The sequence below is a fragment of the Limanda limanda genome, chromosome 20 (assembly GCF_963576545.1).
Source record: "Limanda limanda chromosome 20, fLimLim1.1, whole genome shotgun sequence".
Lineage (NCBI taxonomy): Eukaryota > Metazoa > Chordata > Actinopteri > Pleuronectiformes > Pleuronectidae > Limanda > Limanda limanda.
In genome coordinates this window covers 18,470,156-18,486,324 of record NC_083655.1, presented here as the reverse complement: position 1 = coordinate 18,486,324, position 16,169 = coordinate 18,470,156, and the positions used below count along the sequence as shown (strand labels likewise).

The 16,169-nt window shown below is 39.1% G+C and overlaps 1 protein-coding gene across 1 annotated transcript in view; it reads left to right on the top strand.

Moving 5' to 3' along the window:
* slc12a7b (solute carrier family 12 member 7b) overlaps positions 1-16,169 on the top strand; it is a 48,150-nt gene that overhangs the window by 17,695 nt on the left and 14,286 nt on the right. The window contains exons 2-16 of the mRNA XM_061093909.1: positions 3,736-3,830; positions 4,610-4,741; positions 6,209-6,355; positions 10,200-10,254; positions 10,524-10,654; positions 10,838-11,079; positions 11,268-11,479; positions 12,508-12,675; positions 12,841-12,939; positions 13,289-13,346; positions 13,859-14,033; positions 14,136-14,254; positions 14,411-14,509; positions 14,959-15,078; positions 15,537-15,641. Coding sequence (XP_060949892.1) covers positions 3,736-3,830; positions 4,610-4,741; positions 6,209-6,355; positions 10,200-10,254; positions 10,524-10,654; positions 10,838-11,079; positions 11,268-11,479; positions 12,508-12,675; positions 12,841-12,939; positions 13,289-13,346; positions 13,859-14,033; positions 14,136-14,254; positions 14,411-14,509; positions 14,959-15,078; positions 15,537-15,641 — 1,957 coding nt within the window. The remainder of the gene's footprint in view (positions 1-3,735; positions 3,831-4,609; positions 4,742-6,208; positions 6,356-10,199; positions 10,255-10,523; positions 10,655-10,837; positions 11,080-11,267; positions 11,480-12,507; positions 12,676-12,840; positions 12,940-13,288; positions 13,347-13,858; positions 14,034-14,135; positions 14,255-14,410; positions 14,510-14,958; positions 15,079-15,536; positions 15,642-16,169) is intronic.

Below are 16,169 nucleotides of genomic sequence, written 5' to 3'. Positions count from 1 at the left end.
AACTATCTTACTCCATAGAATGTTGTTAACCAGCAGTTAGTGATCAGTGTATTGACAAGCACATGTAAACTACTGTTGCACTATACGTTGGAATGTTGAGGTCGTCCGCCGACACAGCATCTGTGTCTTTGTTTGACATTTTGTATGTTAGTCCAGTCACAGGTTCAGCTACGACTATGTCCTTGACAAGTGTATCAGGGTGGTGTGAGGATGTGTATGATGGAAATGGTACATGGAGGATTCACAATGTTCAATCTGAAGTCTTAAGTGCTGGGCATAGTCAAAACACCCCAGCCACCCCAGAGTACCATGAGGTATTCAGCTTCACATTGGTACATTTCTGTAGTGGCATACTGGCAGTGGATGGTTTTGATACTGGACCGGACAAACACGGGTGCGATGGAGCTGGAGGGAAAGTCAAAGCTTTGCTGCACAGTCTGAAACGACCCATTGAGGGGCAGATTCTAAGTCCACACCAGACTTGAGTTTGTCCAGACTAGTCTAATAACAAGAACGTCCACTGCCAGTCTGTCAGATGACTGAATCCATCCCTTGAGGAATCACTTGTCGTTTTTTAGCATCACTGAAACGATATACCTTACTGACACTTGGACATGACTGCAGAATGTTGGGTAGCATAGCCTCTGCACTCTGACTCGTCGGTTCATTCAAAACACTCACTCATTGCTTTGTTGTGTGTAGGTTGCCGTCCCAACATGCAATGACACAACCTAGTTCACAGTTTGGCGTTAGAATGTCCTCTCTGTAGATAGCTTTGTTGCTGTGTGTTATATTGTTATTGTGTCTGCGATCTGTTGTGATTGACGATGTGGAGCTGCAGAGAACTTATTTGATTGAGATGTAAGGGCCTGAGAGATGCAGCATCGGTTGTTCTTTATCTCATGTGGCAGAAGCCTCCAGTTAAAATCATGCATGCCTTTTCAAGATGAGGAAAAAATGGGTTAGAGGACAGTGAAGAATTTACTCATAAGTTTTTGTTCTGCCAAAAATGAAATGCATTTTGAATGTGCACATTTTTAGTTGCATAAGCTGGAGGGATGAAGTTGCACTACAAAAATTTGTATTGTTTGCATGCTAAATAGTTAACTAGTATTACAAATCATGTGCAATTTTTCAGACCCTCTGTTATTGTTATTAAGTAAGGGGCCATAAAGAGGCCACAATTTTCACAGAGGGGCCAGTTATAAGTCCAAAATGCGCTGCATAAATTTATTCAGTAAGATGCACTTTCATTCTGTGACACTATTCCTTACAGTTAGCTCTATAGCTTTGAGCAAAGCCACACATAGTTTACTATAGTACAGACAATTCTTACTTGTTCAAGCACATTGTGTACTGTATTGTTGGTAATGTTAGTAAGACGACTGCCAGGTCAGGGTCACTGCAAGGGCCAATCAGATTTCAATGCCCTGACCCCACCCTGGATCCACCCTTAGTTGTTGAGTTTCCTTTCCTTCCCCTTTTTATTTTTTCAGTCAACACAGTGTGTGACATTGTCTTTGAGATCGGTAATCTACATCCATCGCATTGCTTGATGTTCTGCCAACAGACAATACTTATTTTGCTGTGCCGTTCTTATAGATTTGACATTGTTGGTATGGCACATTAACTTGTCAGTGTCCCATTGTGTTAAATAATCTGCTGCTACATTTGCTGGATATTGTTCAAGTTTAATTATAGAGTTGGTTGTTCTCATGTTTCTGCTTGAATGTGCGTTGTATACATTATTAATCTCGACGGAGGCTAGAACACGGGCGTGTCTTCTTATTTTATCTTCCATGGTGCTGCAGGTGAAAAATTAATCGTGTTGTAATATATATATATCAAGTTTGTTATGCTTGATATTTTATTTAGATACAATCTTTGTTTTTTTAAGTTTGTGTGTATTTTCTAAACTCAGTCAGAGGTTGTATTTTGTCAGTTTTCAAGAATTAAAATAGCTGTTCACCTATAATGATAATTCTTACCAGGAATTGCATTTTTTAGTCCAAACTTTCAAGTCCCAACAGTTTTCAGAATTTTTTTTCAGCAGAGATATGATATACTCTGTAGGACACTCAAGCTTGATTTATACTCAAGTATTTTTTTGAGGTGAGTTGAGTGAGCATTGTTAAGAGTAATCACAAACAAAAAGTGTGACTGCACAAATCCATTTAAGTACGTTGTTAAAAGCAAACAAAGCAATTTATGAGCAGTCACATACATGTGGTTTGTTAATATTAGAGCTGTCAAACGATTAAAATATTTAATCGTGATTAATCGCATTTTGTCATAGTCAACTCGCGATTAATCGCAATTAATCGCAAATTTGTATCTATTCTGAATGTTCCTTCATTTATTATTTTTCCATAATTTTACTTTCGTTTTAATGCTCTTATCAACATGGAAAAGTGGATTGGCTTGCTTTATGCAAATGTTTTATATTATTGAAAAACAACATTGCCAAACAGGGCGGTACAAAATAAAATTATAAAGTGCACATTTCAGGTAAACAAGGACTCTCCCTATAGTGCAGTTAAACCATGGCTTAATATTTTCTTTTTTTCAAGTTTGCTGTGAACATAGCAGTCAGTCCTCTTATTTCAGAAACAATGAACCATAACAGTTAGGTTACCAATAAAAGGTAAGCCTACTACTTCTTTGCTTTAAGCTAGCTACTCAAACAGACAAGCAACAAATAACAAACAAACAAAATACACAGGCAGGTGTCGGCCTACTTTGAAATAAATGAAACACACAACTTTGTAGGGCTATTTGAGTCCTCCCCTTATTTGTGGAAAATGTATGAAATAAGAAGTACCCTATTTTTAAATAAATAAAAACATATAGCTGCAGCCTAATAGTGTAACGGACTGGGTTTATGTTTATGTTTGGTTTTGACGTATGCTCAGTAAAACACTGTTGAAGGAGCGCTCTGATGTCTGACGGTCATGAAGGGGTCTGGGTGGGACATGTGACTGTTTTAACCAATAGGATGGGGGGATCGGGGATCAATGAGGAAGTGAAGTGTTGATGTCTGCGAGAGACGGAGTAACAGCGAGAGGTGCACATGTTCGTGTAGAGGAAAATACCAGTTACTAAACCACGAAGAAGTTCCGTGTCCTGTGGGACGCTACAATAGCTTTAAAATATATATTTTAGGTGGCGAAATATTAAAACAAAAAGCGAGAGCAGGTCAGACTGGAGGCGAACACAGATACTGAAGCTGCAGCTGCAGCTCTGCTTTAACTCGAGTTAAAAAAATTGACGGCGTTAAAATGGGTTTGCGTTAACGCCGTTAATAACGCGTTAAACTGACAGCCCTAGTTAATATGGATTTAAATTGGACAGCTATGTATTGATATCCCCTGGACAGTTTACACATTTACCTTTTTTAGTCATAATGTGACCTGTGCAGCTAAAATGAGCATTACAATAAGATTCATTAAAGGAAGATTAAAAAATAAGAATTGTGATATTTAACATCAAAATGCTTGGCTCAAGTGGAAAACCGTTGTTGTGACATAATACAAACCTTGAACTTCCTGCAAACCTTAATCAAAATTGTATTATTCTATAAATAAGGACCTGGTTAGAAATATAGTTGATAGTGACAACGATGGAGTGTGTTTATTTGCCCACAACCAACCATATTTTGCCTTGGTTACAGAGCTGAACTGGCTGAACCCAAAACAGTATTTATTCCTAAAATTCAACTGTGTTGTGTTTCCACAGGTGATGGCGTTCCAAAGGAAAACAGCCCCTTTATTAACAACACAGAGAACGACAAAGGCAACAGCTACGATGGCACCAACATGGCTCTCTTTGAGGTAACAGTTTTCATCATCTTCAACTTGACGTGGGCCATATGCACATGATGGGAGAATGTGTTACTGAACTTGGGAACGTAGCTTTGCTTTGACAGGATGTTATAAACTTTGAATGAGAGGCCCCCCAGACTGAGGGAAAGAAGCTGGAAACACATATACTCTTTAGGTTCACTAATTTCCACAGCTAGTGCTACAGTATTAAACCTAGTCTAAAGCCTACAAAGCTATATCATTTTTTAATGCACAGTATGCTACAGCATCACGGTCAGTAGTGGTGAACTAAATAAATTGTTTACAAGGAGGTGAAGCTATCAATCTACTCTGAACTCACAGTAATGCACTGAGTTCATAAGCAAATCAGATTGACGCACCGTTGAGCCTACTCAGCTGAACCTTTGCCAGGTACTTGGCTCTCGCATTCGTCTGACCTTGCTACTCTGCGGTTACTGACCCCCGAATAGAATCAATTAGACACTGCAGCTTCCGTTTTCATCGCCCCAGGAGCTGGAAGCTGATCCAGGCATGCTCATGCTTTTCTGAGATGCTTTGAAAAGTCAGAAAACAAAATACTGCACTCTTAATTTTAATGCTGGAAGAGTTTGCCCTCTAAGCATATGGTCACTAACTACCCTAAAGGCCAAATTAAAGGTGAATGGCTACATTTTTTTGACATAGCCACTTGTCTTTCTGTAGAGTTCAAGCCAAATTATATATTGGAAAAAATGAAGTATCAGATGCTGCCATTGTTCAGCTTGTTAAAAATACTTTCTGTATTGCAGGAGGAAATGGAGAGCAACCCCATGGTGTCATCTCTCCTCAACAAACTGGCAAACTACACCAATCTCACCCAGGGGGCCCAGGAGCACGAGGAAGCTGATGAAGATGAGGGGTCCAAGAAGAAAACTGTTAAGGTACAGCAGAGAGTATTCTATTGTATGTGTATTACAGCTTGAGGTGCTGTTGCTCTTGCTGCTTCAACAGTTGCTATTTTACACTACATCACTACTTTACAAGGTCTTTTAGCAATGAAACCCTGCTGTTTGTTTTATTTTGAAATGGCTATAGGTGAATGCAACCTTTAAAATCCTATTTTCTTCTACCAAAAAATGTATGTCAAAGTATTGTAGACACAGCAATGTTAACATTATATTCTACATGTTATTATTGTTTATTCACCCTTTGGTATGTCATTGCTTTACCCAGTTTACAGTAAAACAAAAAGTTTCAGTTTTGCTAATTAAATCTTGCAAGAGTTATTGGTTAGTGAGCCTGTATTGCTTTATTAATTGAAAGTAGAAACTGAATTGCTGAAGATTTATTCATAATGCTATTATCATAAATATAATCTGTGCCTCTAAAACAACAAGCTTCCTTCGAACAGTCTTATTTGAAAGTAAACCCTTAATTAAGAGCACTCTGACGTATACTCTATTCACTGGATGACCCATTGACCTTGTTCCTTGGGTTGGATGACGTGAGATGAAGTGAGAAATGTAACACTGGCAGACGGACATCTTCAAGTTTTTGTGTTGTCCTTGTGCCACAGACCATTTGAGCTGTTTCTCCCCGAGGTTCTCTGGGTATTCATGTTTTGGATTTCTTAGAAAAGGAAAATTAAAAGTCGCCACAGTGCTGCAGTGCGGCATAGATGCTTCTGGAACCACAGCTTCAGTCCCATGCCAGTTGCGCCATCCTGTCCACTGAATGGAAATAAGACTCTGGGGTGCCTCCCACTGACTAGCAGGAACATCATGTTAAAGAAATAAGTGGATGGAGCTGACACCAGTGTCGCCCCTCTTTGTCTGGACCAGTGGGACTAGTGTTGTGCATTTGGAGATAATGGATAAAAGGTAGCTGCTTGTCAACCTTGAGGTGATTTGACGTCTTTTTTTTATTTCTGTCAGAAAAGCTTATTATATTCCTGTTGCTTGCTCCTCTTTAAAAGCGGTTGTGAAACTACAGAGTCTTGTATGGAATGGAATTGGGATGAAGGATTTTCAACTATTTTTGTCACTGGTTGCTGGATGGTATAGACTGGTTTAATAAAATATGATGCCTGGGTCACTGAGATGTAAGTCTTACAACTGTTTTAAGTTTTGAAGCATGATCTTCAAATTGTTAGTAGCAGCTTTTGCTTTGGTAACGGAGAACTTCTTGTGCATTTATGATGGCGCCCTATCGACGAGTTTTTAAAACCACAGCTTTTAAGTCAGTATTCAAATAATCAGGAACCTAACCACTGTCTAACCTAAATATTACAATGATGCGTTTTCATGTAGATCAGTTTTAATCGTTTTACAAATATTTATAGTTACTGATCCTCTAAATTGAATCCTAAATAACTTCAACACTTTTATTTCTCTGTCCCACTTCTGCAGAGCCCACAGATGGGGACATTCATGGGTGTCTACCTCCCGTGCCTCCAGAACATTCTGGGGGTCATCCTGTTTCTGCGCCTTACCTGGATTGTCGGCACCGCCGGCATCTTGGAGTCCCTGGCTATCGTCGTCTTGTGCTGCTCTTGCGTGAGTACTCATTCATTGTAACCTACGTGGTCGCCTCTTTACTTTTACTGTATTTTATTCAGGATAGCTAGCTATACAGTGGAAATTAAATTAATGAAACGTGTTTGCATGTCCTTTGCGTTTCCTGAGTTAGTTTTGTTAATTTAAAGAAAAGGTCAAAGTGAAAGGAGCTAGTCTGAATCCTGACGTGGATATTATTTGCCCTTTATTAAGGGATTTAGAGTTTAAGTCATTAGAGCAATGACGTGCAAGGTTATATAAGAAGGAACTTCATGTACATACCCTGCTCTTTAGGGCATTATGGATACATTAGCATATGAGAGGGTATATATCTCTGTGCCTGAGTGTTTTTAATGACGCTGGGGTCAGAAGAGACTTGAACTTTTAATGGTAGACGGATTGAAAAGGTTGGATTGAAAGGAGTAGTGAGTGACCGTCAAGTTGACTCAGGGGCCAGGCGCTGATCCGTCCTATATTTAGCCCGCTGTGACTCTCTATTTCCCATACACTCCTAGCTTCTAATGGCACCCGGCAGCTTGACGTGTAATCCCTCCATCTGCAAAGTGTCAGAAACATAGCGACAAGCACACCCACAAGGGGAGAGGACAGGGCAGACAATGGATTATCTCAGCTTAATCAGGGAAAGTACGAACTATCTCAGATGAATGCTTTTTACCTTATTATGCAATGTTGCTTTAAGGGAGTCAAATTTATAATAGATGACCAAGGGAAAGGCTGTGCAAAGTCAAGAAATAATTGAAGGATGCAATTTAGGCCATGACTCTCACACAAGTATTCAAATTTGTATTTATTAGAACTGTAGATTTTGATGTTTTGTATATATGATCAGAAGGAAAATGTAACCTTGTACATTGTTTCTGTAAGGAATTCATATCGGATTTCATAGCTATGTCAGCCGTTTATCTAAAGATGGAAACTCCATTTCAGTGCATTAGCAGGTTTAACCTCCACTATATCACTGCTGTTACGTAATAAGAGAGCCAGGGTTTATCATACAGATTAATGCTCATTTTTACTGCTTAGATCATTTCTGACTTCAGCCATCTGCTTATGGGTCATAGTTGGTGTGCTCAAGACCCAACAGCAGAAATGTAAACTTACCTGTAAAACTTAGGGAATTAATTCATCTTCATTTTAATACAGTTGTTGTTTATTCTGTTCATTTCAAAACAGTTTACTGTGTTGTCCCAACTTTCTATTCTCTTCTAATTCACTTCTCATTCATAGTTTAAACAAAGAAAGCTGCAGCAAACACTTTCTGGCTGAATTCTTCTGTTCACTTTTTCCTATATCAACTACGGCTCTGACCCAGATCCCATCCTATAAAACCATTATCTTGTTCTTGATGAGTTTTTTTCTATTTTAATCAGTGCAGCTTGTTTAAACTTTACCACCCTAGTGGCTTCAGTGGCCGGGGGAAAATCACTGACCAGTTGCATGTGTCGTAAATCCTCTGACATGATTCTTCTCAGCCAATCAATGAGACCTCAGTAAGTGCGTGAGCTACTCAGACGGGAGAGGCGAGACTAGAGACAGTAGTCTGAGAAATAAGTGGTGAAGGGGAGGGGTAGGATTTAACCCTGAGGAAAGAAAGAGTAAAGGAGATTTTTTAACCGTTTAGATGTGTCGAGCTTGTTTAAAATGCCATTGTTTGACAGTTAAATGGTAAAATGAAGTTACCAAGAAAAAGGAAATCTCAAGCTATACTTTTTGGTAGATTTTTCAAATATCAAACTCTTCATTTTAAGATGGACACTTTTCACTTGATATATTCATTTTTGATGTGGACAGACACATTAAAGAAAACAGAGATACACTTTTGAAAACATACATTCAATGACAGTTGTTAGCGTTGACGGTAGCAGTTTTTTCTTTAAGGTCATTGCTTTGCACTACGAATATCACAACAGTCAATCACTGCAGACTGTAGCGGTTAAAGTAATACAACAACTTACTGCAGACAGACCACCAGACACTGCTCTCCGTCAGTCGGATTCCTGTTTGGTCCTCTGAAACCTCACATACTCAGATGTTTCAAACTCTCACCGACATCCTGAGCCAAGGCCATTGTTGAATTTCAGCTCCTGTATGATTCAGTGGAACTTCTCTTTTTATACTTTGTGAAATGACAACTCAATATTTGTCGATTCATAATACTAAAGAATGAACTGGCACCAATCTATTACGATTTTCTACTGAAAAAGTTTTGTTTCAATGAATAGGGGCAGGAGTCATTTGTCTTTGTTCTGATACCCCTTCATATTAAATAAGAAAATCTATATTTGATTGATTAGTTCTGCCATTTGCAAGTGCTTTGTATAAAAGTGTAATATTGACCTCACAATTATATTTTAAATTATTGCAGTTATCAATTTTTAAAAATTACATCACTATAATGTTATTTTGAATGTGATATGAGACAAAATGAGGGATTTTACTAACTGCAGTTTTAGAACATTTAGAAAACATTTAGAACATGTTTAATTTAACCGCTCTACGATTCTTTGTTCAAGATTTCAACCCCATTTGAACAATAATGGAGACAAGTTAGATTTAGGTGATGACTAACTGTCAAAAAATACAAATTACCACTCCTAAAGAATTTCCAAATCATGACAGGTGACTCTAAAACATAGAGTCTTGATGGAAGTTTCATCTGTGTCAACCTACCTGCACTGCTCTAATGAATGTGTGTTCAGGTCCCAGCTTCATTCACGGTAGCTGCTTAGGAATTCGGTGGAAGCAGGAGGTAAAACTGTTGGTTAATTGGCTTTACTCCAGCTTCTCTGCCACTTTAAACCGGGCGCCCAGCAAAGAGCGAAAGATTTATTTCCGTTGTGTCCTTGTCCTTGCTCCCTTCTTCTTCTTCTTCTTCTGCCTCCTCTTTCCTTTGTTGTCTGTTCTTTCACTGTCATGCTTTTTTCTTTTACCCGTTCAGTTTCATTTCTTGTGTCTTTCTCTTTTTTTCATTTCTTTGTATTCCTTATCTTGTGACTCCTTGCCCTTCTCACTGCTCCGTTCTCTCTTTCATCTGGAGGCACTGTTAGGTAACAGGATGTAAAAGTCCTCAGCCACAATGACTGATTTCATGGAAAAGCTGGGATCCATTAACAATCAAGCATTTTAAGAGCATAAGCCCATAAGAAGAATGCCATAGGTCAAATGCTAGATTGACATCTATAACAAAAACCTGGAAAATTCATGCAAACAAATCAAGTATTGTTGGGTGGGCAAGTAGGTTATTAGTTTAGTTCTAAGATTACAACAGGGTGTTAAGGCCACATTATAGGGGAAAATATATTCGATTTCATAATAGTCATTATATTAGGAAAAACACGTCATTAATTTAATAGAAAAAAGTAATAATATAACTATTAAAAAGTGGTAAAAAGTAAAAATTGTAATATTACAATACAAAAGTTGTACATTTATTTAATATAAAGTCAAAATTGTGTATCATAAGTACCAGGACAAGAATAGATTGTGCAATAAATTGTGTCTATTCTGAAGAAAGAACCACTCAAACTTGAAAGTATTTGCCTCTTTTGTGGAAGAAGAAATGTTTGGTCGTGTTCGACTGCAATCGTTGTTTTCATCTGCGTTCTGTTCAAAGGGATTTAATAGTTTCTCTTCTTTCAATGAGATTGGTTCAAGAATTTGCATCCAGACGGAAAGAAGGCAAGCAGTTCTCCTTGCTGCTCTGTTATTTATATTATAACTGCATGGATTCTCATAGACTATATCTTTTGACCACAGAGGAACTCTGTATCTAAGGTTCTTTTGGGAGTTTTGACATTTGTTCCCTCCTGTGCTCTCTCCGCAGACCATGCTGACGGCCATATCCATGAGTGCAATCGCTACTAATGGCGTTGTGCCAGGTATGATTCTTTGGTGCTTAGAAATACACAAACTTCAACAAGGGGTGTGTAATAAACAGGGATTAAATCATAATGTAAGATTTGTTGATTTGTCTTTGCATTTTTGTTTTTATGAAGATAAAATTAGATCATGTATTTCTTTGTGTGTGCTCAAACATCAGCTGGAATTTACCCTGAAATGTGATGTTTTTTTTTAAAAGATTTTTTTATTAAATGATGTATCCAGATCCTTTTCTCATTAGATATATTCCTTCTTTTTTTCTTCACAGCGGGAGGTTCCTATTATATGATCTCCAGATCTCTTGGTCCAGAGTTTGGAGGAGCTGTAGGTCTCTGTTTCTACCTGGGGACAACTTTTGCTGGCTCCATGTACATTCTTGGTACAATAGAGATTCTTCTGGTAGGTGAACCCTCTACATGGTGGTGATCCTCTACGTGGATTTACGGTTCAGTGAGGCTATCTTTTCATCTAACCTAGCCGAGTTCATGTTGTCTACCCAAACTCACATCGTAACAAACCGGTCTCTCTCCTGAAAGGGACAGGTGTATATTTTCATCTTCTATCTGTCCCGTGTCATTTCAGACCTACATCGTGCCTAAAGCAGCCATCTTTGTGGCAGAGAAAAAGGAGGACGAGCTGAATGCCCTGCTGAATAACATGCGTGTGTATGGCACGTGCTGCCTCGCACTGATGTCTGTGGTCGTCTTTGTTGGAGTGAAATATGTGAACAAACTAGCCTTGGTCTTCCTGGCCTGTGTCATTCTTTCTATCTTTTCTATCTACGCCGGAGTCATCAAGACCATCTTTGAGCCGCCTGACTTTCCGTGAGTTTTCTGTTGACATATCCTCCAGCTTTATATGGCATCATATCGTTCTATAATGGCATCAGATTAATTTTTACCTATATTACCTATCTGTATATTTGTATATCTGCATATTCATGTTTTAAATTGATTAAATAGCAATTGCAACACTTTGACAGCTCTAACTATTGTTTTTTCCCTCTATACAGTGTTTGCATGTTGGGAAATCGCACTCTGCAGAACCTCAACTTTGACAAGTGTCTTAAGACAGATTTTCTAGACAACATGACGGTCACCACCAAACTGTGGAATCTATTCTGTGACGGACCTGAGCTCAACGCCACCTGTAATGAATACTTCGACAACAACAATGTGACCATGGTGCAGGGCATCCCTGGGCTGACCAGCGGAGTCATTTCAGGTTGGAACACAATGTTTCCTCTGCGAAAAAACAACCTCCCTAGACAATATCATATCACCACAGCTACAGGTGGATAGTATGCAGGTATTTGGGTGTATTCTAGTTCAGTTCAACTGAGCTTTACTACAAAATTATCCAGAATTCTCTCTTGTTTTTCTTAAACTCATCCTGCTACATACCTGCCAGAATGAGATTTGAAATTACGACAAAAGATCATGGGACATGCAACATATGCAACATATTTGATCAATACCAACCTTCCAGTTTGAAGTTAAAGAAACGATCATGGGAATATTTTATGAAACATAGTGTGCACCCAGCACATTCCTCCTGTTACGTAACTCTTGGCCATGACAAACTAGTTTTTCTCCTTCTACACGAATGCATTCCTGTCGTATTTCTAGTGAAGCAACTGGAGTGAGTGTCCACAGGCTAAGTGATTTCATATGCAATCTTTTTTACTCTATCTTATTTCTCGCATCTGTTTTTGCTTTTATTGTATACTTTCTTTAGCTCCTCTCCCTTACTTCAATCTCAGAAACATGCAGTTCCTCCCCATCAGATTTAGATTTTTTGCATTTGGTGTAAAAGTCTCTGGACAGATTACGTCAGCTTTAATGTGCCTCTCTATACCGGCTTGCCTGTTTTCAATTACTAATGTTCTCTCAGCACCAGCCATTCATTCGCTCTGTCACTCAGCTCCAGTGCATGTCTGGAGCAGTTACAAAATTAATAACTTATAGATCTGATGAACTTTACTCGTGCTGGTTTAATCTCCAAATTGTTTGTGTTTATAAATATATTCGATTCTACTTTTCTCTTCTCCTCTATTAAGCTTTGGACAGAATGAATGAAACCACTTTTGAGAAAATATTTGTTAAAACCTTTAACTTATCAGCTAAGGATTTACATCTTGAAATGTCAGGCTCTCTAAAGAAAACACATTTCATTGGCACTCGGGTGAATTACCGCAGTGTGTGGTTTATGCTGTTTGGAAACTAACAAATCTGTTTGTGTCTCCGTTACAGCAAACATGTGGTCAGTGTACGGTCCTCTGGGTATGATGGTAGAAAACAGTGAGTTGTCGTCTCTTGGGGCAAGTGACTCTGCCCAAGACATCTACATGCCATATGTAATCAATGATATTACCACCTTCTTCACACTGCTGGTCGGCATCTACTTCCCCTCTGTCACTGGTGAGGCTGATAAAAGTGACAAACACACCCACACACACACCATGATGTGGGAGTTCTTTTTTGTACTTGTTTGGCTACTGTTATGCTCAGAATTGCTCAGCGCAGAGCTGTGTTTCAGTTCTGTGTTGTATATGCCTTATTCTTTGTTGGGACCTTCTCCTTCAGGTATCATGGCCGGTTCAAACCGCTCAGGGGACTTGAGGGATGCCCAGAAGTCCATACCCATCGGCACCATCCTGGCTATTGCTACCACCTCCTTCATCTGTATCCTTAAAGCTTTTAAGGGACTTTGATACAAGAAAATCTAGTGAAATGACCCCGACTGACTAGTACAGCAGTTAGTATAGCAAATAAAAGGTATAGTAGTATATTTATAAACCTGTTTTTCTATCAATTTGCACTGTTGTACTGCTTTCTTTTTGTCTTATGACAATAACGTTTTTCTATTCCATTCTCTTCCATTCTATAGTAAGTACAGGTTCAAGTTATCTAGGGGTCTTTGGATCAAAGGGCTAGAGCACAGTAGGGCTAAGGGTTATTGTGTGTGTTTAAAGCTTCAACGTAATGTAAAAGATATGGACTTGAGTTCACTTTCCTGAACAGTTCTCCACAGACGTCACCTGTGTGATTCTATTTGGTGCCAGTATTGAAGGCGTTCTGCTTCGAGACAAGTAAGCGTTTCACACCAAGCACATACTGTAGGAAACTTTAAACTTTTTAATAAAACAGAGTTCAATGTGTAGGTTTGGCCTCTAGGTTCCCTCAGATTCAGTTTTAGACTCAAATCTTAGTGTATATATATGTTATTGGATCACTGATGATTTATCATTGTTTTAAAAAGACTAGCTGTTACCAAAGTGGAATTAGTATTGCATTCATTGGAGAGACTATTTTCAACTTAATCCACATTTGGATCTCTATTAGGTATTTATAGCGACATGATTAGGAGGGAACACTCTGGGTTCTTGGGTTTTTAATAGTTGCTGAACAACAGTGGAGCTCTATGATACAGAGGATTAAAGAAATGATATAATTTTAAGTCTGGTGTACTGCTTTATAGTGTACCTCCCTGGTTTCTTATGAAATTTGGCTGAAATTAATATTTGAAATTATGTCAACATATCTACACTATTTGTAGCTGAATAAAAACACGATGTATCTATGATTTGTTTATCTATTGCAGATTTGGTGACTCTGTGAAAGGAAACCTTGTGATAGGCACGTTATCATGGCCCTCACCTTGGGTTATTGTGATTGGCTCGTTCTTCTCCTGCTGTGGAGCAGGTTTACAGAGTTTGACTGGTGCCCCACGACTGCTGCAGGCCATCGCACGGGATGGCATCGTACCTTTCTTACAGGTCAGTTGAACAATCACCTCAAATTCTGTCAAAGCAGCCTTCATCGTTATATACGCTCCGCTTCAGTTTTCACACTGGGCTATGTGTGTGTATGTGTGTTAGGTGTTTGGTCACGGTAAAGCTAATGGAGAACCTACCTGGGCTCTGCTCCTGACTGGTGGGATCTGTGAGATTGGCATCCTCATCGCCTCACTGGACGCTGTGGCTCCTATCCTCTCCATGTCAGTACCTGCCTGCATATTACTATCACATTCTTTCTCATACCAGATTAAATCTATCATCCCCCATGTATGTCACATCTCCAGTAGGTCATAACATGGAGATTAAGATTAGACGTTAGTAGTAATTTGTTTTGGCTTACTCTTCTCCTCGCACAGGTTTTTCCTCATGTGCTACCTGTTTGTCAACCTGGCCTGTGCCGTCCAGACACTACTGCGAACGCCCAACTGGAGACCACGCTTCAAATACTACCACTGGTGGGTGACAAATTACACAGTCTCGCAATTACATTTTCCCACTTTACTATGCTGTCTGTATTCACTTTCAAACAGTGAAAACATTATGTTTAAAGTTTCAGACTCAGCTTTAACACTGTCAAGGATCCTACTCCTGAAATAGCTGAGGATTCCTTTACAGTGCAGTCTTGAAGAATCAGAGAAACACCTTCACAACCATAAATATACATGTAAAATGTGGTTAATGAGATGATGAGCTTTACTGGGACACTTCCGCAACAAACGCTGAGGGAAATAATGTTGTAGCACAGTAGGTTTCATAATTTAAGTCACTTCTGAGCCTCTCCGCTATCCATTCTGCACTGGTTTCAAATTATCAAGACATTTCCATGAACGTGCAGACAACCTGAAACTGTGGATGGGCTATGTGGTTTATAGTCTGAACTTGTAAAGTTTGATTTCTGCTACAGGGCTCTGTCTTTCCTGGGAATGAGCTTGTGCCTTGCTCTCATGTTCATCTGCTCCTGGTATTATGCCATTGTTGCCATGGCCATCGCTGGGTGCATCTACAAATACATCGAATACAGAGGGTAAGAAGAACTTTGTATTCAGTAGTTTCTTTGGTTCAAAAGTGTTCAAATAGAGAAGGGCTGTACCTGAATAGTATAAGCTTCTGACAGCAAGGAAAGAAATCTCGCTTAAATGTAGAAAGTGCATAGTGTTAATATCTGAGCTTCTGAGCTTCATTTTTTAATTACCAGGCATTTTGAGGATCATCCACTTTGTTTTAAAGACATTTTTGATTTGAATCATTTAAGGTTTTCTCCTCAGCCTCAATTCCCTTCAAAACTTCAAATAACATAAATACAATAATATATATGTAATTTTTGTGGAAATTGCAGAGTCTTGCATCATATCAGATATCCGGTTACAAAAAGATGCAAAACATGTTCCCTTTTACCAGACTGCGAAGCTTAAAATCCTTCCACTGTCATTGTTTTGAATCAGCTTCTTGTTTATTTCATTGTGAATCATCTGTTTGTTTTAGGGCAGAGAAAGAATGGGGTGACGGCATCCGTGGTCTGTCTCTTAATGCAGCGCGCTACGCCCTCATCAGACTTGAGGAGGCTCCACCACACACAAAGAACTGGAGGTACAGTGTGTGTGTTTGGTTACAGTTGACACAGTGCCACCTGTCACTGGTGGGCTGTACAAAAGAGAGACAGGAATAGACACAGAGGGTGAATTAGATTAATCTCTTGGTCCTCTACCTAATCTGACAAAAAAGGTTGCTAAGCCTTCACTTTGTGCAGAGGCCTGCACTGACCTCGCAGACTGCCCATCCAATAGCCAAACTGCCAGGTGACTTTTAATTTTCAGTGGAAACTGTGACTTTAGGTTTGTGATATTACCATGAATACAGATGTTCCTGATTAAAAATAATAGTTTCTGCTCCTCTTCTGTGTGGAATCTGCTCGTACTAACACTATTGGTCTTGTGATGAACACATGTGGGTCGGTAAAGTCCTAATTCAGCTCCTCTGCTGGTCTACCTGCATTGTTTTCCAATATCCAGTTATACAGTGAGGATGATTCTACTTATACATTCTACTTATACTTATGTATTCTACTATACAGGAGATGTTTAAATTATCATTTTGTTTCTTTGCTAGGCTGGAGGA